Raw genomic sequence first — 23344 nt, 5'->3', positions numbered from 1 at the left:
AAAATATATGGACTCAGAAGTGGCCAACACAGACTCAGGGGGACTGTTCAAAGACCTAAGTTTGAAAATATTACCAGGGCTAGAAACAGAAAACAAGAAAAAAAACTAAGCAGGAATATACTGAGGCTGTTAAGCTGCACAGAGAAAAAACAAGGGTAGCAAGAAATCCCCAATAAGTGCATATCTAAACAAAAAAATTTTAAAAATACATCTTGATAAAAGCATGCAAGTCGATTGAGGGAAAAGAAATGACAAAAAACAAGTGAATATACAAAGATGATTAAATCAATAATGATCCCAAAAATGTCCAAGTTACTAATAATTTTAAAATATACTATGAGAAAAAATAAAGGAAAAGAAAATTGGCAAGTAGAAGATAATGAAGACCCTGTTGATGTATAATACCTGCCTATATAAAGCTGATGAAAAAAAACTATCAGGGGAAAAAAAAAGATACAAAGTCTTTAGTCTGAAGGATATATATTTCAGGGCTAAAGGGAATTAGTTAATGAATTTATGAAGTGACTGGTAATTATTTATGAAAAGTCATAGAGAACTGGGGTGATACAAATGACAGCAAATTAATTAGATTTGCAGGTGTTGGAAGACGGTATGAGACTGGAGACATTGCAGATGATCTAAAGGAGCAAGAACCAGGGAAAAAGAATAGACAAATTTACCCTTGGAAAAAAAGAAAAAGCTCTTACATGGTGTGATAATCTGACACCAATGGAAAGAACCTGGAGCAGCAAATAATAGTAAAAAACAAACTAGATATAAGCTTGCAAGGCAAGGTACCCCCAAAGCAATTATAGATGTCTTCTAAATGGTAATGTTAAGAATACTATTTTCAATTTGGCTAACTTGGTACAAGACTGACTTAAAGCAGATTAAAGAATCATTTGAGACAACTCAAATAGTTGTATATTTCTGCTTGAGAAACAGACAATTAAAACATCACTAAACTGGGGAAATATAGCAGTCTATATTTTGGAAGTGTAAACACTAAGAATGAAGAAATACAGCTGAGGTTGGTTCAAGCAGCAATGGGATGAAAGTAAGCAAAGGGAAATCTAGGTTGATAATCATAAAAGAAATCTTTATGACTTGAATAATAGTAATATTCATAAGACTTAACATTTATATAGTACTTCACATCTTCAAAGCACTTCGCTAATATTAACTAATTGCTCTATTCGATTGTAGGGAAGAGTCTTCCCTCAAGGGAAGAAGTGCCAGATCCTGAATCCCTAAGAAGCTACATTAGAAAAACTGCTGAAAAATAAACATTATACAGAAAAATCAGCCCCTGGAAAAGTACAGGGCTAAAATGAGCTAAAATAATTTTCCTTCTCTGGCTCTTTCTTTTACATATGGAAAGGAAAGTTGTGCATGCTATACAACACCAAGCATATATTACATCCAACATAGACACAAAGGGAAAAATAGTTCTTTCTTTTTTTCAATTCAGAGGAATTTCAGGAAAGGGGTAAAGAGGAATACTTTAAACAGAAACACAGAAAGGTGCCCAATATTGCAGAGTGTAGTGGGTAGAATCTAGTTTAAGTTTCCCAGCCCCAAAGAAAAGTTTTCCAAAGCAGAAAGGAAGGAAAGCACACATTTCTGTACTCCAGTGCTTTTTAACCAGACAAGTTGTTAGATTTTAGTACACTTTGACATAGCTAGTGGTGACACCAATAAAAACAATTTACTGCTTAAAGGATCTAAGACTCCAGGTTTGCTTCGACTGCTTAAAGTTTTGCTGGTAAAACTAAAAAAGTTTGACTGCAAGACACAAACACCTGCTAAAGCACAGGAATAAAAATTAAGGACCAAACTGAAATAGGAGACAAAAAGCAACAGTGAGGGAATAAAAACTGATTGCTTAAGTTGATCCAGTAAGTTTCTACCCTGAAAAACGAGCAAAAGTGACCCTTTCCACTGCATGAGGTGATGGGGCCAGGTTAACAATACTCCTCTCCCCATTACTAAACATCTTCAGGGAGAAAGGAAAAGTGGGTTTGTTAGGAAATCACCCTTTCCAAACTCAGTATACTCACAGTAAGTGAGCAGTCTTGTGGGCAGAAAAGCCTTCCACCATTCCAGGATGGGAACAGTTTCACAATTAATAATTTTACACCTGATGCAAGTGCCTATGTTGCTCTGGAGAGACATTACCATGAGTTGCACCATTCCCTTGGTACAGTCACCATTTCCAGTGGTATAGCAAGATAATATAGTGAGCCCAAAGTCCCACATCAGCACTGGCACTGCACTAAGGTGTTCTTGGAGAGAGTCATCATCTTGAAGAACATGTAATTCAAACAGACCAGACCGATCAAGGCATGAGAAAAATAGGTCAACAGGTCAACATCTAACAACTATCACGAATTTTTCAATTGAATCTGTTTCTGTATACAGTATCCAGCACTGCTGTGTTCTGACTAAAAGGCCACCTTAAGGTGTGCAACTAAATAACACTAACTTTCATGCCTCAAGATGTCACCTTGTTTACTTCATTCCCCTTTCCCACAGTGCATTGAAGCAGAAATCCCAGGTCAGCAGCAGATGGGAATATCCAGCAAAAGCAAGGACAGAGTCCAGGCTAGCTAGAATTAAAAAACTTGACACTTGGTCACGATGATCCCCAAAGATGGATAAAAACACTTTACAAGTGTGTGTGTATGCTTGCTAAAGGAGTCCAAATCATATAACAGAAGGAAGCCAGTTAAAAGGTACTAAAATACAGAAGATTTCAACTTCAGTGATTAGTGCCAGGTAATTTGCCTTGTGATAAACAACCATTCAAATCAGTAATAGGCCTGAGGTTGTTCCACAGCTTGAAAGCATTCCTCTGAACTTTATCTCGTATCACAGCAAGTGCCAATATTTATAAGTCAAATTTTGCCACACAGCTCTACATCTTCAAAGCTAGAAAACCCAGTAAGTGTATGCAAAAGATACCCCACCATCCTCAGAGATCGTGCTGACCGCTACAATCACTAAATCAGCATAGGTCCAGCTCAGTTTATGTGCAATAGCCAGATGTAGATTGTAACTTCTCCTAAGTACTACAAAATGAAATGAATGAATGAAGAAGAGGCCAGGTTGATTTTTTTTTTTCCCCTGAATCTGTGGCAAATAAATTACGTTTTTGGGACTATCCCCATCCAAGGAACAAACCCCATCATCCAGCTGTGAAAAATCTCAATTTCATCACTGCAGTACTGAGAAGGAGGGGGGCAGAAGGAAGAGGAAAAGAGAAGGGAAAAAAAAAGATAGCTGAAAAAAAAAAACATAAAAGAAAACCATCAGTGAAAATTGCCCCTGAAACTTTGCAGAATTGTAACGGCTTTCTCTTGCTTAAATTGATTGGTGTAGCAATGTTATAAAATGACTATTAGGATTCATTGTGCACAACAGAAAGTGTGAAATGTCAGCAGACTATACAGCAAAAGTAATGGGTCCTGAACCCCTGTTAGTCAAAAATGATTTTGTTTCAAATTAGAAATTGATTTTTTTGGACACAAGCCCTTTACAGGCTTCCAACTTTTGTAGCTGTGTCTTGGAAGAGATTAACCTCAGCCACTGTTTGGGTCCTGGCTGATGATACCCTTTTGAAAGTTTCTTCACAGGGACTGCTTTCTAATGTTGGTATGGTCTTAACCAATAACATAAGTTATTTGTTCCTTTGAGAACTGCACCACATTTCTTCTCATTTTGCCATTTTCTTTATTTTTATGCTGACATATACAGTAAACTGGCTGACAAGTTAAAATAAAAAAAAAAAGCTGGTTCATAAGTGAACCAAGGATTATGTTCAAGGCTCAGCAGTGAAACATCCAAGCAGCTTTTGTTCCCAACCTTTTCTCTTCCTAAGAAAGACTTTGCTCCTCTGCTCCTTAAGTGGAGGTACTAAGCTAAGGGCAGGATAGGTTCCAGCAATACAGATATCCCTTGTGTGGCAAAATAGCAGGTTGTGATGGAGAAGTCATCACTTGAGCAGGAAAAGAACGCAAACCCCACTGCAAACCCCACTGCACTTTTGGGAAATAAAATAATAAATCGTTGAAGCAGCTTTTTGAGACTAAAGGGCTATTTTTATCTTTTCACCAGGAACAGCAGCCAAGACCACCACTTGTTATTGAAAATGGGTTTTATTGCTTTAAATGTAGTTACCTTTTCTTAGGTTGTTTTAAACCTTTTATTGTGCATTTTACTGATAATACTCTTGAACACACATATGCATAACTTCTAAATGCCACCAGCACACTCATGGCCCTGCAATGCAGGACTGCTTCTCCTTACCTTTCCTGGACTTGGTGCCTTCCCTCTTGGTCTGCATCAGAAGGGTTTTCCCATCTTCCACGTTTGCACCAAAACCAACTATTTTCTTTCCCGAACTGCTCCCACGACTGTTCCCTTGTGTTCTGGAGTTCTTGCTCACTGGAGGTGTCCTCAGTAAATAATCTTCATGTTTCAACATCGGGACACTGGGAGGAAAGAAATATCAAGCTATTGCATGATGCATTCAGCCCACTAACGGTGCACCCAGCCCTCTACCCTACTTTCTCTCTCCAGAAGCATGAACACCATGCTGCTGGTTGAGCTCTTGCTGAATCCATTTATCATTTCTGAAAGCAGGATGCCTAAGGCTTGAAGAGTAACCAACCCACTTTATCAGAGGTTTTTGGTTAGCAGCAGCCAGCAGCACTCTGACAATTGTATTAGGAGTTTTGTAGCATTGGGCACATTCCCTAAAACGTTAGATCCCAGATTTCTCAAGTGGTTAGGACAGAACAAGTGGGATGAAGACATGCAAAGTACTTTCTCCAGCACAATGGACCTCAAATGTAAGAAAGAGTAGTTTAAAAACCGCTCACTCTGCTAGAATCAAGGGGAAACAGAGAAGACTATGTGAAGAGAAATCTGAAAGTGTAGTTTGCAAAAGGAAAGAAGATCATAGAATCACAGAATCATTTGTGTTGGAAAAGACCTTTGAGATCATTGAGTTCAACTATAAAGCAGCATTGCCAAGGCCACTACTAAACCATGTCCCAAAATTCCACATCTACATATTTTTTAAAAGCCTTGTCATGGTTTGAGAGCCCCAAAAATCCAATTCCCTAGTCCAAGCCCCCTCCCACATCTCAACCCAGTGTGAGATGGTTTTTCCAGACACTACACAAGACTCCAAATGGGGGAAAGGGAATATATATTACAATGACTGTACAAAATAAATACTACAATACATTATATACAATCTTAATTATCTCTACCATGACATAAGTATTTACAATGGATCAAATCTCTTCTCCCCTCCAAATAAAAGTCCAGGAGGGAAGAAGGAAAAGATCCCTTTCTACTCTCAGAGCAGCAATGTCTCTAAGGCAGCAGGCATCTATCCTCTTCTCATGCAGCAGTAGCTGGATCTCTCCCAGTACACACAAGAGGGTATCCAAGCCCTCTCAGCCACTCGTCTTCAAACGAGGGTCTTCTTTTCCATGGGCTGTGTTTCCCAGGACAAGGCGCTATCACCACGTCACATCACGAAGCGCAGGGGTCTTCGTGATGGTCCTTATCTTCAGGGGAATCAACTTCCCTACAGAGCTCTGTGCTCTGTCTCAAGCAGCGGGGGAGGCCAAGCTCACCCCCTCCGCATTCTTTCTCGGAGCTTTTTAGCTCCTCTCTGCAGTGCTGCTGCAGTTTTAGGACTTCCATTCAGTAGGAGTCCATCCTTTCCACTTAGGAAAGGTCACAAAATGAGTTTGGGGTTTTTGGTTCAGTTTCTTACCCCAACTCTGTCTCTGTTTGAGCTTAGTTCTCTCTCTCTGCTGCTGGCTCTCTCTCAGCTCTCTCAGACAACTCTGTGTCTTCCTTAGCTGCATGTTTGTTGCTGCTTCTTCAGTTATCTCTTGGCTCTTAGCCACAATCTCTGGACGCTGCTTCTGCTGCTGCTCTGTCTCTGCTCACTCACGGTGGAGAAAACTTCTTTAGCTTCTCAGTCACAGACCTCAGTCCAGTTTAACACTGTTTCTGAGTTTCTATGACCCCAGTCGGGGGCTGGGGGGCCATGGCCCCCCAGAGGGGCTCTTGCCCCTTCAGCTCGTGGCTTTAGAACATGGCTACTTCTTCCACAACAACTACAACTAACCTTCTCTTCCGTTCTGCTTGTGATATGTTTATATTTTGCAGAAGCGCTCATTGGGTAAACCCTCAAAACTTCAAGGGTCACCAACCCCTGGGGTTTTACCATTTTATAACTTCAGGGGGAAAACTGTTTCCCCCCACCACAGCCTCCAGGGATGGTGACAAGTTGATTCAAGAAGAAAATGGATGAGAGGAGGGGAGACAAAGAAGTGAGATGAATGAACAGAGGTACTTTTAAGGAGGATAGAGAATATGCAAGCAAACTGGTGGGAGAGCATCTGGTGCAACAAGTGCAGCACGTTGAGTGAAGTAAGAAAAGAGAAAGTTAACCAGAACCATTATGGTTCTATATGAACTTCAGCACAAGATTGTAAACAATTGCATAGATAGAGCCAGGAGGCAAATCTGGTGACAAGGAGGAAGCATGACTTCAGTGTCTGCAGACACAGCAACCTCAAGACATTCTGGGCAGACCCATCTGGTTATGGAGACCCATCTTTCTCTCAGTAAAGACAACCTACTGCTTTCAAATTCTGTTCTCTGGTTTAAACTACTGGTTTAAATGAGGATTCCCAACACGTACACATCATCAGTTCTCATCATAAAAAGCCCCGTTATAAAAAGAAATTAAAACCATAAAAAAGTGTCTTTTGCATTGGCAACCCAAAGACTGTCACTGAGTTTGGGATACAGCTTTGTGGAGTTGAATCACATGAATCTTTTACCTAAAAGCTTACAGGACTGAAGTTATTGTAGATCTGAGGGAAAGTCAGAAAATGATAGCTAAATTAAAAGTTTCAAATCAATGTGCTGTATAAGACATTGTTTAATAGGGCCCACTGAGCCTGTTGGACAATTAGTATTACTCCTGTATTATTAATGCAGAACAGTATATAATAGCTTATGACCTATAATAACTGGCTGAAGTGTTGGATGTAACTTCTCTGAATAACCTCCGTTTACTTTAGGGCTTCAAACCATGTGACTACTAATAATACTGCAAAGTGTTTTTAAAATTTATGGTGAACTAAATTAGTATCTTATTTGAATTATATGAAATTATTAACCTACTAATACCTGCAACCCCAAGTAAAGCAAGAGGTGGTTTTAGATCCTGGTAGTTGCTTAAAGAGGCTTACAGGTCTAATACTTGACCAGATTTCTCTGACAATACAGGACCTGAAATTCCATTTGCCTGGACTTGGATGATTAACAGCACTTAAAAACAGTGAGGTTGTCATTATTTGGATGCTTTCTGAGTTTTTAAAGAACATCTAATTACAACCTACAGTCCTCCTGTGAAGAAAGTGACCTTTGGCTTGCAGATAAAGGAGATGATACCACATACACCTTTTACATGGTGCAATTACCTCTAGAATACTGAGTTCTGCTTTAAATAATGCAATGACAGAGGCAATTCAAACAGAAACAGACACCATGAAGAAGTTAGAGAAGCTAATTTATGGTAAATACCATAAACAAATGTATTTGCATTCATAGGCTCAATAAGCAACTAGTTAGAGCCTCATTGTTTAGTATTTAATACAAGATAGCTCATGCTGAAGTTTTGCTCAAGTAAGGATAGAGTATCAAATCTTAAAATGACACTTAACCTGAAGGGTGTGCAGACCAAGAAGGGAAAGGGACAGTGCAATAATTAACTATGTGCCACAATTAAACAAAGAAAACATAAGGGGAAAAAATCTGTTTCAGAACATATTTACTCATTCACCTGTGGAATAATTAGTAAAATGAATGATGTGACTATTGCAACCTGGAAATTGAAACTTAACATATGGTCCAAAGGAATCAGTTATTTATATCTAGAGAGATTTAGAGACAAAAGAGGTTCTTGTCTATTTTCAAATCCAACAATCCTTTGTATCACTCAAAAGCACCGTGGTTGGAAGGACTTCCTGCAGGGCACCACAATACCCAATGAATTTTCATGCTATTCCCTGAAACTACACAACAGAGAAGACTGTCTTAAGTTAAGACCTTATTAACCTACCTAACCTACACACCAAGGCAGGAGTTGTAGTGTCGCCAGAAAAGAAGCAAGTCTCAGCACTGCTGCCTCATTATGAATGTTGAAGTACACCACCAACAAAGGGAAACACACCTTGAGCGTTCTTTCCTCTTTGCCCGAACCTCATATCGCGATATCCCTGCTGAGCGTGAATGGCAAATTTTAAATGTCATTCAGGACCCATTGAATACTGCTAGTATTTGCATTCCTTAAAAAGTAGAAAAACATTAACCTTTTGTTTTATTGAATTAAAATGCCATGGAAATGCTGATGTAGTCTTCAGAGACTGAAATACTTTTACAAAGAAGAATAGCTGTCATTTATTAGACACAAAGAACAATTACTTGATAGGATGCTTTCTGACAAAAAGCAGATTGGTATTCTCATCATAGAAAAGGCATTGTAAAAAAACCCAGCACAGACCTCTGAGACTTGAATAATTTAAAGCTGCATTTGGTGCAATTTGAATTTTTCTTTAGGGAGGCAAAGTTAAATACCTTTAATTTGTTCTAATTATTTCAAATTTGCAAGTTAATTATGGCTGATCATTAAATAACAAAAAGGACTATCGTCTCCATAGAGTTTTACCTCCTACCCTCTGCATTACTTAAGCTAGATTTTAGTATGCATGAATTAACTTTCTAAATAATCACACGGTTTGACTAAATGGCTCAGTAAAATGAGCTCTGATCCTCAGAATAAGCATTAATGGACATTAGAAAGGCTATTGGGACCCATGTTACTTACATTATAAGTATTTTTAATGGGGTCTTATTTACTAATCTTTATGTACTGTTCAAGTTAGGGCACCATATAGATACATTATTCTGCTTTAATAGAGGAAAGTCAGTTCTTCAAGATACTAAAATAAATGTCCACTTAGAGCCAACTAAATTCATTTTTAAACTAATGCAAGAAAAGTCTGATAGAATATAACTTGTTTTAGCTGCTGATCCTGATGAATCAATCCAACATAATGGCAGCCTTGGTCTGCAAATGGAGTTTTGCAGATCTATTGAATTGCTAAGCAACCCCAGCAACTCAGGCTCTTGCCAGAGTCCCATTTACTATCAGCATGTGCACGCCCACGAGCTTCCGTCTCTTCCATGCTCCACACCCGGCGCTCCTCTGACGGGTTCCCAGCCTTCGATCCCAGTTTTGGGTGCTCACCTTTCACTGAACTCTCATCTTTCCACGCGTTTTTCAGTGCAGATCAGTGGCATTCAGAGAAACAAGACTACATTACACCTACTCGGAAGCCCAGAACGTGAGGCAATTCATGCCTCCAGTACTGTATGTTCAACAGATGGCTGCCTTAATGGTACCCTACTGCACTCTGCTGAGGCAAGGGCTTGCGAGTTTAACCATTATCAAACTAACAGATTGCCGTGGTAGGTTAGCTCCAAAAGCAAACATGTTGGAATGTTATTTTCCTGTTCCGTAATTTCTGTTTTAAAAATAAAATAATTAACAGTTCATGTGTGCAATCTGCTGCAATTACATCGGGCCAAGAATGCATAACACTTAATGATGCAAAACTGGTGATAAGTAGACAACCCAAGCAATACGTTTTTGTAGCTGGAACCTGAATTGCCATTTCAGATGCAGTTTGACAAACAGGCTGAAAATTACTTCCTCCCCTGCCACTTTGGCTGGGAGTGTTTTGAGCCAGATCAGCTTCCAGAGTCAGCTCGGTACAAAGCAGCAGCATGACAAGCACTGGGACAAAGGATAAGGTGTCAATGTATCACAAGATCATCTTTTCTGCAGGGGTCCAAATTTAGATCAGTTTACATCAAGTTATCAAACCACACTTTTGAAAACCAACCGCTCCAAAGTGGGGCTGTTTGGGAAGTCGGCTGTCTGCATGGCAAAAAGAAAAATATCTGCAGGGGGAAAAGAAGCACTCTAGCCTTTGGATGTGAGTGCATCAGAAAACAAATGGTAGTGGTCTACTGAGCAACCACAACTCTTTCAGTCCTCTCAAGTGGAGCTGAGGAGAAACACGTCAGAGTGGCTGAGCCAGCAGAGCGGCACATGGGAACGAGGAGGGAGATTGGTCTACTAGCTACTGCTTCATGTAGGGGGTACAAATCCACAGGATGGCTCGGTAGAGCTGGAAGGGAAGTAAGAGGGATGCAGGTGAGGAGGAGAAGCACAGTGTGACCTTCAGGACAATCTCTCATCTCTGAATGTCATCACCCTTCTGTTGCTCACCACAAAACCAATCTGCTCTCGTCAGATGATCAACCACCTTAAAAACACATTCTTAAAAATCTAAAGCCTATCTAATTGAAACATAGAGTGGTAGGGAAAAAAAAAAATCTAAGATTAACACTTTCTTCCTCCCTTTAAGAAGCAGGAAAAAATCCTTTTCTAATACAGACCTTGAAGACCATATTCAAGCCTAGAGTGAGATTTCATGGGCCAATTATGAAACCTGGCATTTTGAGGCTTATGTTAGATGCATCAGCATGTTAATGGCACTGTTGGGATCCAGTGCATGTTAATAAGAAACAGCTGCTTTCCTTTCTAGAGAGCATATTCATTTAAAGCTTTGAGATCACAGAATCATAGAACAGTTTTGGTTAGAAGGGACCTTTTAAAAGTCACCTGGTCCAACTCCCCTGCAATGAGCAGGGACATCTTTAACTACAGCAGGTTGCTCAGAGCCCATTCAGAGAGATCTTCAATGTTTCCACGGTTGGGGCATCCACTACTGCTCTGAGCAACCTATCACCACTCTCATGGTGAAAAATTGCTTCATCTTATCTAATTTAAATATGTCCTTTTAGCTGAGAAGCTATAGGCCCTGTTAAAAAGTCTGTCCCCATCTTTCTTAAAAGACCCCTTTAAGCATAAAAAGCTGCAGTCAGATCTCCCCAGGGCCTTCTCTCCTCCAGGCTAAAGAATACCAACTGTCTTCAGGACCACGTCCATCTCCTTTCTCACATATTTTTTAGGCAAGAGGGCAGGGACAGGTAGGGAAACACTACAACAGCGAAAGAGAGTACTGGAACTGAAATATAAATATTATCAAATCTGCTTGTAATAAAAGGATTTTTCATCACAGAAAATAGACAGTGATTGCCTATAATCTACATGTTATTATGCAGACAATATATTGCTGGGGAGTGATGCAGATTTCATCTCTTACAGCACCCTTCAGGCTCAATGCCCTCGAATCCAGTAATGCCCACGGCTGTGTCGGGTTCCTCTGTTGTTTTGGGGTTTTTTTCCCTGTTGAACAGTCTCTCTTGGACTTACTGCATTTGGTTTATTTTTCTCTCATCTTGGAGGAGTTATAGTGCTAACTGTGATAAAAACTGTTCCATATTTCACTCAAGCTGTACCAGGGTACAGCAATCCATAGCATGGCTTCTCCAGACCACTCTTTCAGAGAACAGTTCCTTTTCCATTCCCTCAATGACTAGTGCTCAGATATTTAATTCCGCCAGAAAGAATTGAGGCCACATATGCTCTTAATTAGCAATGACCTATTAGATCATACCAGCCATAGGTGAAACCCTGGCACCATTGAATCAATCAGAATACTGTCTTTATCTTCAATGAAGTCAAGGTTTCACTTAATATACACAGTTAAAGGTCCATTTGCAGCAAGTACTAAGCTAAATTTAACCTAAAATTATATTCATGCCTTCCCTTTGAAGCCCCGTCCTTCCTCTGTTCACTGCATTTCAACTCCCTACCAGCACGTTTCCCACATGTATGAGTTGTCCTAATAAACAGTGAAATGAGCTGTGATTGCTTTTCTCTCTTCTGAATTCAAAGAAAATTCCAGCAGAAAGGTTTTCAGACAGTCACAGAGAAATGGCCACAGGAAACAGACTGGCCAAGCTTTAGCAGGGCAAAATGCTGTGATTGTGTGTTTGGCCTTTCTTATAGAGCAGAGCAGAGCAGCTGTCGTTCCAGCAAGCACTGCTGTCAGCCTTCACAAAAGGAAGTCATGTAAATGTCAAGTCACAGGTATAAAAACAATCCTTCCAAACAGTGTCTGTATATCTGAAAAGCCTTCCTGGCTGTCACCAGTGAAAGGACCACAAGGAATGATGCAAAAGCCTGTTTAGGACAAAGTTTTTGAACTAAATCCAAACTTCTTCAGTACATCAAGCCGCATCACTCTCTCCTTCAGAAGGAGAATCACATGCTCTTCAGCAAAGTGAATGCCTTAGTGCCTTATCCAGCCTCGCTAGTGTTTGGCTGAGAGCCAGCCCCATTCACAAGATACCCATCATGCACCAGATTGGATTGCAATTTGGTTGTGATGAAAGCACAGAAAAAGAAGAACAATCTCTTCTCCACTTGGCTCATCCAGAACAAAAGGCTTCACAGGAGATGGGCTGCACTGCAAAACAGGTTGTGGTGAAGATTGGTCTGATGTGCAGGTGTTAACCACCCCATGTTTTCCTTTGCTCACACTATCAGTACAGAAGCATTCTCTCCTCTGCAGAAGTTTCCAGACAGGCTGATAGGTGTTGATAACAGGAGCTTTCAGTAAATGAGCAGCAATTGCAAAAGCCCTTTTTCTGATCATGGACACATCATGGAGCAATCATTTGCTAAGGATAAGTGACAATACAGTACAGAAGGGACACAATAAGAATTGAAAAGTAGATACAAAGTTTCCAGTATGCCCTACTAATAAGATACTTTGAAGAAATTCCTAATTAGAGCAACAGATACTTAAGATTACACTCCCGTGTGCAGGTATTATGAAGAGAACGTGTATGCACAGAAAATTTGCAGTTTTGGAGGATCAGAACAGTTAAAGACAGTTGCTTCTGTTCGTGGACAGAGTTACACTTGATAGATGCTAACTTTCAATACTCAGGATACCAGCAAGGATAAATTATCACTCCTGGCTTCTAAGTGAGCAAATGAAGAAATGTAAAGTTTCAAACTTGTTTCACTAATAGCAGTGAAAATTAATAACAACTAACATGGGCAAACACACATACCCATAAGGATCCTGAGGTGACCGTCTGGGCCCTGAATGTTGCAGGGAAAGTACTCAATAAATGCATCAAAGTGCATAATACACATAAATAGAGTTTTTGTATTGTCTGTTCTTCTGAGGCTGCTGTCCTTGAATCTGATTTCTCTAAACAGGAACCATTACCACTGAAACCAACATGGGAGCACCCTTACAGGATCCATCTTCTACTATGAAATTTCTGTCCTCTTATTCTAATCACCTTTATCTGTATCCCATGATGACTGAATCAAGCATGCTAAGCACAGGTTACTACAGGTTTTTAGGTTATAGGGTTATAGGTCAGTGAGTGTCAAAATCTTACAAATCTTGGGGCTAGCAAATCTGGAGGATGCAATGCTTTTCTTATTCCAAAAAGCCATTAAACACACAGGGGCCTCAGCCAAAGACAAACCTGACATGGGTTTTGATTTTTCTTTTACAGTAATAAAAACAATCACATGTTAGAATTTTGCCAGGTCTGTAACTACAAATGTACATGAGATCCTAAATACTCTCATACTACACCATCTTTTAAAATGGTGTCATACACTATTATAGATCTCTTGGTAACGCCCCTCCTGATGCACTTTCACACTTCAGACTTTTTTCCATGATTAAATCACATCTGTGGGACATGGTCACTCTATGATTAAAGAGTATATTAATGATTTACCACTACACTAGTACTCATCTATATTATATTGCTTAGTAAAATGAAAACACTGAGATTGTTTATTGATCTGCTTAAAAAAAAAATCCTATAGCCTGAAGAGAAATAAATAGAGAAGTTAGACTTTGGACTTTACTCAGATTAGTGGATTACCATGCCCAACAGATGCAGATTTGACAGGGTAGCTCTTGGTAAAGATTTAAGATTTCATTTCTGGCCAGTTCAGTTGCCTTAAATCCACTGAAGGTACATATTTCACAGAGCATGTTTGATGGCTAGTGATTGAAAAATCAGGTATTTATTGCAAGTCCAATACAGACTTGGATGCCTAAATGGTGGCATACAAGTATAAAAGCCATGGCCTGGGCCCCACAAAAAAAGCTCAACACACTAAAGATTTCCTTTCAATGCATGTATTTTATGTGAATTTGACAGCACCACCAAATATTGACTCAACCAGGATGTTTACAGAGCAGATGGAACATGTTTTTGCACTCAAATTCAGAATATATTCAGATATAATAGAATTGAAACTAGACAGAAAGTACTGCCTCACTAAGATGCACATATCACTGAGATATGTATTGGCATGCTCTGATGTCCAGTACCAAGAGAAAGAACAAAGGGAAGACATCCCGGCACGAGGCTGTGTGCAGTGAAAACTGTGGGCTCTGGGCTGCCAATTCCCAGCCTCTGGAAACCCTTTTGGTCCAGATATAAGTGATTCTTAGAGCTACCATTACTGATTTTTGGACTTGGAAGTCTACCTTTGCATAAGTTTGTTATAAGTTTGTCCAAACCAGATGCCACCAAGTGCCACTCTGACACTGACGTGGGTCCAGAGGTTTGCATTATTTATGTTGTCGAACTGCTGAGTCTACAGCTGATACATAAATTTAGCCCATCTCTCAGAGACATGATTTACTCAAAAAGGATGCAAGAGGTAAATAGAGATTAAGGGAATACAGAGTTAAAAGGAAAAAAAGGATTGACTACGCATTGATCAAACTGAAGGGCATGTAGTTACACTAAGAGGTGAAGCCTGGCACTATTGACAGAAGACTGAGGACATTTGGACATTGTTTTATTGCAAACTCTTGTGTGTGCTAGAAGCCATATGAAAACTCTTCTACGAAGAAGACCTGATGATTTGTCACTGCAGTTGAATTGTAATACTTTAATCTCTAGGTCACCAGTGATATCTTTTCAATACGATTTAGTTTTTGGGTGGATTTACCAGGTAAAGACCATCCTTGTGGTCAGTGCAAAGAGATACATTAGTCTGAAACTCACCAAATTAGGCTTGAGGGAAGGGAGGGAAAAAAGCACTCGAACTTTTTCAGAGTTTAGGGGGGAAGAAAAAGGCTCAAAGAGTTAAAATGTAAAACACAAAAGACATTGTCAGAACAGACAGATGGAGGCAGAAGTAGCCATGACATGACTCAGTGGTTCCAAAAGATAGAATTAGGGAATGTGGTAAGAGTGCATGGCTGAATGTTCATCCAACATCCAACAAAACTTTGACACATGACTGAAGAACTAAAGAAGAGATGGTGGCAGAGAAAATAAAATAAGAAACACCTTTATGACTTTTAACAGACTGATACTGTGGACAACTGGTCAGAGAGGTTTCAGAGAGGTAAGGGTGACAAGATCTGAATAAACAGCCAAGATACCCCCTTGGAAAACTTATTTTGAAGGAAGTGAATGACTATTGAGCGGTGAAAGACAAATTTAGAGAAGTCAAGGTGCAAGATGAAGGAAGGACTAGAGCAAGGGGTTAACTGTTGACACGCTGAAAGGATGTTTTAGCTGCAAAGAAGAAGGAAGCTGCAATAGCTGTCAGGAGCCCAGATGCATACAGAGAAGAGGAGTGACCCCGAGGTTAGGAGTCTGATTGGCAGGGAGGATGTGGCATTATCAAAATCAGAAGTGAAGAGAGATTCGGAAGAAAAAGTAAGGAGTTCTGTTTTGGCCAGATTAGGAATGATCTGAAGGCAAAACAACTGGGATTATATGTCAGGGAGGCAGTCAGATATGCACGACTAGACGGAACAGAGCAGAGGGTTTAAGAGTTATTGGCAGAGAGATGATAGCCAAATCCGTGTAACAGGATGTTGTCATCCAGTGGGTACAGAAATCTCCAGGCAAATCAAGGAGTAACTAAATCCCTTCCCTGACACCTCACAGAGTTTCCTACCTAGTTTCAAATGAAATTATCTAAAATAGTGCTGCAAAAACATGCATAAAAAAACCTGTCTCTCCATAAAATCTAAAGATCATACTGTTTCTAAAACTAGGGCAACCACTAAATGAAAGTTAACCCGAACAATAACTTTAGCTAAACTTCAGGTCACATGCATTTAATATAATGAGATGAGGAATATGAAAAGGCCATTCATAATGGAATTCATCGAGTTAGGAATGCCATGCTTAGCTGCCTTATAACATATAATTAATGATCCTATAAAAATCCAGCAGTACGAACTCTCCCGGCTGCCCGCAGAACTGTTCTTTATGCTGGGTAGGGCAAGCAAGCATCTGCTTCCACAAATACTGCCCTTTGAGAAGCTGAAAAGGTTTTTTTCCCCTGTTCCATCAGGGACCACACTGCCATTTCCATGACACGCTGAGCTTTGAACCATTACCCAAATCAGACTATAGCATTTGGCAACCCAGTACACATCTGTCATGATAGACTGGTTATTGGTCAAATGTTAAAGAAAAAGTCATTAACTCTTTTCCACTGCTTCTAATACCCCACCTTCCTCCAGATTATTTATAATCCCCACTAAACCCACCCTCTGTTTATAGTCTTCTAACACCATAGAGAAATATATACTGTCTGGAGATCTGTCTCACCTTATACCACTCCCAACCATTTGGTACAACAAAAGACGTTCTCTCTCCATCAAAAGGCCTGATCCCTCCTGAAGCCTTGATGCTCGCATTCAAGGTTAAAGGATTAAGGCCCGAAGCACTGAGTACCAGAGGAAATGAAGCCAAATATCAAAAGAAACACAAAAATCAATCCTCTTCACCGCAGGAGCAGTGTGAAGAACAAATCAGCTGGGCTGAATCTAAAATTTTCTCTGTGTGGCTCTCAAAAATTAGCACTGTTATAAATATAATGGGTAGTTCTGCAAAGCCTCAGCACCCATGCCAAGGCACAGAGTTCAACTCAATACACAGTACGGTTGGGGAAGTTTTATGTCAGAATAATTCAGTGGCAAATACACCAAGTCCACATCACAGACAGTGAGAGCTGGAGTGCAAGCGAGAGCACGTGTGCCGTTATCTTTACATGTAGTCTGCACATCTGCAAGTGGTAGAACCTAACATTTACTGAAGTTCGCCTTTTGCTTCAATTCTCTGTGTGCTGAAGTGCAGCCAAGGTCACAAGAGGGGCGGGGGAGTGGGTTTTAGCTTAGTGCAGCTGTGATCATGGCCAGAACAGCAGGGTACAGAGGATTTCTCACTTAACTTTGCAATACCAATAGCTTTTGTTCTTAGTCCTGCCCCATCAGTTCTGATATAAGCTTTTAAATGGCATGAAAGTTGTGCGGGTGGGTTTAGAATTTCCTGATCTAAAACTATCTTCCAGAACATTTTGTTTTATAAGATTTTTCCTAACTTTACCAAGTCATAAATTTCTGGGACATATGAATATCTAAATCAAACATAATTTTCTCTTCATCCAAGATTACATATAAAAATAAAAAGTAACAAAATTATATGTCTGAAAAAGTAATCCACTCCAATTTATAAAAATAGAATTCAGGTTTTCAAAATTCAATTCAGGCAGTAAACTAACAGTGTCTACATTTTCCTGTAAAGGAGGCATCTGCAAATGACTTGCAAAAATGTCTCTCACTGTCTGCAAGCGTTGGCAAGGAACAAACTCCTTCAGGAGGTGCATGCATTTTAAATATTTCAACTCAAAGGACAAAAAAAAAAATCTCTGAGCATTTCCAGTTTTGATGTGTGCTATTGCAGAACTATACCCATGCAGAAGCCTGGCAAGAAATGCAAGTTTTGTGAAAACACCAAAGCGCTTGAGTGTTAACAAGCCTGTTTTCACTGACTGCCCTCCTATGCTTAGCAGTGTTTCTAACACCTGAGCTTCTGTGCTTTTGGAAGATCTCACCTACAGGTTGAGAGGCTGTAGGCTGCATCTGCCTACAGAAACTACCTGTGGTGTCTCCCGCTTAGATCTTATACCTCTGGTCTGTCAGTAGGCTTCCTGCTCAAGGTTACTCTGGACTGCAATGGAAATGATGTAATACTGCTGTGTGCAGCAGACGTGATCATGAGAACAGAATCAGCATAATTCAGGTAAATGTTAGACAGGCAGCTTGAAATCACTGTCGCAGTTGAAAGTAAACCTGAAAATTAGATTAGTGAAGGAACCAGGTCAGCAGAAATGAGCTCCCTTCTCCCTGGTCTGATAAGGATCACTGCCTAGCCTAACAAAAAAACAATTAAATGCATGCATAGATATAAGTAAAAAATTGCCACACACACACCCCCATTCAGCAGTAAGCTTTCAGTAACCACATCAGAACAAAAGCCTTCGCCCTGAGCAAGAAAAGGTACTACCTTCGGAGTCTGCACGTGGCACTACTGAAGCAAAAATGTGTGTCTGACTCTGCCTGTACTCTCCCATACGTCACAGCAGACTCCGGCAGCCATCTGTTGGAAGGATGCTGTGCCTATATATAGCCAGACAACACCACGAGAGAAAGAAAAACTCATATCTGCACCTAATTCAGCATGCGCACTATTGGCAGATCTGCAAGCACTTTTTTTTACGGGCCAAACAAGCGTTCGCTCTACAAATATCCAATCTAAAAATGATGCAAACTTCAATGTAAAATTATCTGGAACAGGAAAGTAACTTGGGTGTTAAAAGGAGCACTAACAAGTGGGTAAGCAGCTTCCAGATACACAGATTTTATGGGCCATTTGCAAGCACGGTTGATTTCATCCCAATTTAATGTGCCAGTCTGCCAAAACAGCAAATAGATGAAAAAAAATTCCAACAAACTGCATACAGTACATTCCTAAAAGTTGACCAAGTCCTATATAGACACACCTCAAGAGACCAAAGACAATTCATAGATGACCTGGAGCCTGGAAAGTCTTGGCCAACAAGCCAGATGCAGCTCTGATGATGGTTCCTCCTCCAGAGGTTCAGGACAAGAGTAACAGGAGGTAACACCCACCAGAATGAGGAACTGACAAGAAAGCTGCAAACAGGAAACAAAATGGGTGCTACTATTGTTTCTAAAAATCTGTTCTCAAAAACAGGAGTAATGGGGCCAGCACAAGTCAGGTCAGAGGCAGCAGTTCCATGAGATTTCATGTGATTTTCATTTTATTTTTAAATTAATTAGAAAGAAGGATTGTGTGAACAAACCTGGATATGCCTGGGACAGTAGGGGGAGCTGCAAGTCTGTGTTCCTCTGCAGATCTGTTTAATTGCATTGAATATTTGAACAAAAGCATGTAAGTGTGCTTGCACATCACCACAGAAAGATTTCTGCACGTCTAACAAGCCTCAGAAAAAAGAGAGTTCGTAACAAAGCATTAAACAAGGAGCAACAGATAATTGTCACCTTCTCTTACTAGATAATAAAAATAGTTACACCATAAACATAAAAATCTTTTGAAAGACCCCTGACAGCATTCCCTCCTGGAACTATCACCATAGCAATGAGCATCCAAGTAGAGGGGAAGTACTGCTGAATTCTGTCTTTGATATTTTCAACTAACTAAAAATACAAACTGGAAAAAAACACACACGGGTGATATAGAACGAAGCACTTAAACATAAAGAGCCTTCAATGAAATTAAAGGTGGCAAATTCCACCTGCAAATCTTTAATGCACCGGGAAAGAAATCCTTTCACCAGGTAGCATACATTGAAAGAATGCCTGCAGATAGCTGTAAACACATTCAATAGCTGCTGTATCCAACAATTCCTATTTATAACACTTTGCACAGGTCCGCGTAGAGGCTCAGTGGCAGAATCATGTGAAATCTGAGGCAGAGATGTGCGTTAGAGAGAAGGCAGTAAAAAGCCATACTGGCAGAGCTGTATAGGGAACCCAAGAGTCAGAAAACCTGNAGGCAGTAAAAAGCCATACTGGCAGAGCTGTATAGGGAACCCAAGAGTCAGAAAACCTGGGTATCTTGTATGCTAAGATTTAGGCACGCAGCAGAGCTGTGGGGAGGAGTGCTTGCAAAGTAGAAAACCGTGTCTTCTTTAGTTGGTGCCATTAAACAGGTCTTATTTCCACACCATTCAGATCCAAAGTTAAGATTAAATAAAGAGGAGAAGAGTTTTAGAATTCCTTTCCCAGATGCAGATGTCAGGAGCACACACAAAAGCAGGTGCTGGGTGTATTGATCCTACTGAATAAGCATGGAGTGGGTACTTGAGCATGTACCAAGCATCTGCATCTGGGAGATGGAAAGCACTTTGTAAAAGGCTGTTTTATGATGAACAAATGCATCAGGTTATGTTTTTATTTTGAATATTTCAAAGCATCTCGCACACTGGGGCAGACTTGAAAAGAAATTATACAGACAACTTGCCATTAATTGCACAAGCTACTATCTCCATGGCTAAAAATTGGATGTGGGCTCACACAGGAGCACTCCAAGCTACCGAAAACTGTCCTCAATAAAACCTGCTCTGACTTCTGCACCTTAGAGAACTGGAGATCCTACTTCTGAAGACCTTCAGGTCCCACATGCTGGCCCAGCTGCAAGCAGGCAAAGGTACAGTCACATTTCTTCTCAACATACCCATCAGGGAAGTGACAAATTCAACACTGCAAATTCGTACCAGAATAGATGTCCAAACAGGCTGAGATGGACAGTGCCTCCTGACTACGACAACAAAAAGACCTTAGTAGTAGAAGAGAAAAGAAAACAGGCATCCATTTGAAAATTTGTCTGTAGTAGCCCCTGAGACAAAAGTTTTTATTTTCACTGACAGACTATAAGGAAAGCCTGTATCAGAAATCAAACTCTACTGTATTTGCTTGTGAACTCTTTTTTTCCTTTCTTCAACAAGGGAAAAAATTAATCCCTACAGGAGATGACAAGATGCCTTTTAAACTACATACCTCATTTCTGGCTACAATTACCTTTCAATAGCCTGGCACAGCTGCACGCTCCTATTTGCTTTTTCTTTTCATTAAGGGTTCGTCTATTATTTGTACCCATCCTATAGCATTTATGCCTGGCAGTGTGCACATTCCCTTGCCTACAATTCTTCCCACAGACAGTACAGGATAAATTGCAATTAGATTTTTGTAATTGTAGATAATTAACTCAAAATGAGCTGTTAATTATAAAAAAAACCCAATGTTTTTCAGTTCTTGATTATATTATTTATTTTACTTCTAAACTCCAATATCTCACTTCATCAAGTTTAGTATTTTACAGGAATTTCACCATTTCCTTTAAAATACCAGGATATTTTTAAGCTAAGTTTTTTTGCTTATTTGAAGACTGAAATCAAGTTTCATGCTGTGAGATTTGCTAGAGGAGCTCTCATGTATGAACTGGAAGTCAGAGAGGGCTGATTTTCCATTAGCGTTCTGCTAGCATTTGCCGTAACAAGAACTGTTTGACAGGTCAATTAAAAAACAAATAACAGCACCAAGAAAATGAAAAAAAAAAAAAAAAGAGACAGATAAAAAAAAGATTTATGCCTACCAGCTCTTCCTCCTTTCTAAGCTCTAGCCACACACTTGCAGATTCTATACTGAAGAAAACATCACTTACATATTCAAATGCATAAAAGAGACAAATGGACTTGTCTTCTGCAGCCTCTTTAAGCCTTACATTAGAGTAAATTATTTAGGGACCATTCATCTGGTAACCTTTGCGAAACTGAGGATGGCATATAGGAAGAAAAACTTCCAAGTGTTTTGCTGCCAAACTTTGCAACCAGCTGGCAAGGCAACTTGAGACTGCTCGAACAGACATTAACTTTGAAAAATTACAGTAAATTAAACCAGGGGAATGAAGAGAGGGTAGGGAACCTTTTGAAATCTGGAACTCTCATTTTGTTAACAGCACAAATTTTCCCTGTTAGGCTATGTAGATATTTGCAGATTTTTGGTAAACTGTTGCCAGAAGCCCTACAGATGTTCTAGGTTACATTTTTTCCTCCAAGGAGCTTAATGCTACTGCATCTTAAACATGTTGTGACTCTCCAGATTTTTTGTTACAGTGATAATACTCTAAAAAGTGAAAGAAAAAAGCATCAGACTACAAGGAGGATATGACAGTAACACACAGCAACCAAACACCTGGGTAAGCAGTGAAGTATTCCAAGGAAACCACAAACTCCTGTTGTTCTGCAGAAAAAAGCCTTATCCCTTTTCAGTGAAGAAAATCTCATAAAATAAAATTATTATAACAAAGTTAAAAAAAAAAGAAGAAAAAAGAAAGTATTGGACCCTTAGTTCATAAATAAATTATCCGTTCTTCCAGTATTCTCATAACAGAGAAGAAAGTTTATTATTTTAAGGTATTATCTCGTCACTTAAAAAAAGGGCTATTCAAACCACAGCTCGTCTTGTCCAAAGAGGTAATTACAAAAGAGGTAATTCTTTGGTCAAAAGGATACCTGTAGTTACAGCATAGAACAAGAAGCTGTTACTTTCTGAGAAAAGGAGAAAAACCCTGCCAAATCAGCTTTTATTTGTTGCTTTTCTAATAAGCCTGAATCTTCTTCCAGTGTTAACAGGAAATGTGACAGGGTAGGACAGAAAGAAAGTGCAATACTGTATTGATTGAAGTTTTAAATAGCAAGCAAGATGGAGATTATAAGCTAAATATTGGCATAACTCTACTTCCAGTTATTTCAGTGGTGGTTTGCTCTGATCTCACTGAAGCAGAGGTGCAACGCGGCAATATTTAAAAAACAAGTATCTGTCACCAACTGTAAAAGATCTGAGAGTTAAGGAATAGTATATCATTTACAGCAGGTCCAAATCCAGGCTAAAGAGATGTTCCGATTTTAATTAAAAAAATTACAAGCAGCACCTAGAACAAAGAAAAAAAGCTACGATTTTGAGAACATTCCATTTTGCACTGGGCTAAGAGGTGACACACAAAACCTGAGACCTCTTCAGGAAGTCAGACCCTAAACCTTGAGTAATAACTGGTCATCATAACTATTGAGTTGACTCATAAAACACAGCAGTCAATGAATTTTACCTTTCCTGCAGAAAAAAGCTCTTAATCTGAAACAAACACATGAACAAATACACTTGGCAGGCAACAGCACACTGTCAAGAAGATATACCGACCCTGTGAAGCACTTAGAAGTGAAGAGAGAAATTACCTCAGCCCCATGCTGCTGCCGTTCATCATCAGAGCAAGTTCTCCGGGTGCTTCAGCAATGGGCACATCCTCTGAGCCAGGGACGTGGCCTCTAATCCTGAAAAAGATGAGTTAGTTGGTTCTGCAGCTA

General features: G+C 39.8%; 1 protein-coding gene across 4 annotated transcripts in view; it reads right to left on the bottom strand.

The window, feature by feature from the left end:
• KIAA1328 (KIAA1328 ortholog) overlaps positions 1–23344 on the bottom strand; it is a 172200-nt gene that overhangs the window by 30424 nt on the left and 118432 nt on the right. For all 4 annotated transcript variants that reach the window (XM_017819087.1, XM_017819088.1, XM_017819089.1 and 1 more), the window contains 2 exons: positions 23216–23311; positions 4309–4493 (listed from right to left, as the gene is read on the bottom strand). In XM_017819087.1, coding sequence (XP_017674576.1) covers positions 4309–4493; positions 23216–23311 — 281 coding nt within the window. The remainder of the gene's footprint in view (positions 1–4308; positions 4494–23215; positions 23312–23344) is intronic.

This window comes from Lepidothrix coronata, unplaced genomic scaffold (genome assembly GCF_001604755.1).
Source record: "Lepidothrix coronata isolate B3197 unplaced genomic scaffold, Lepidothrix_coronata-1.0 Scaffold72, whole genome shotgun sequence".
Classification (NCBI taxonomy): domain Eukaryota; kingdom Metazoa; phylum Chordata; class Aves; order Passeriformes; family Pipridae; genus Lepidothrix; species Lepidothrix coronata.
This window is presented reverse-complemented; position numbering and strand designations above follow the sequence as displayed.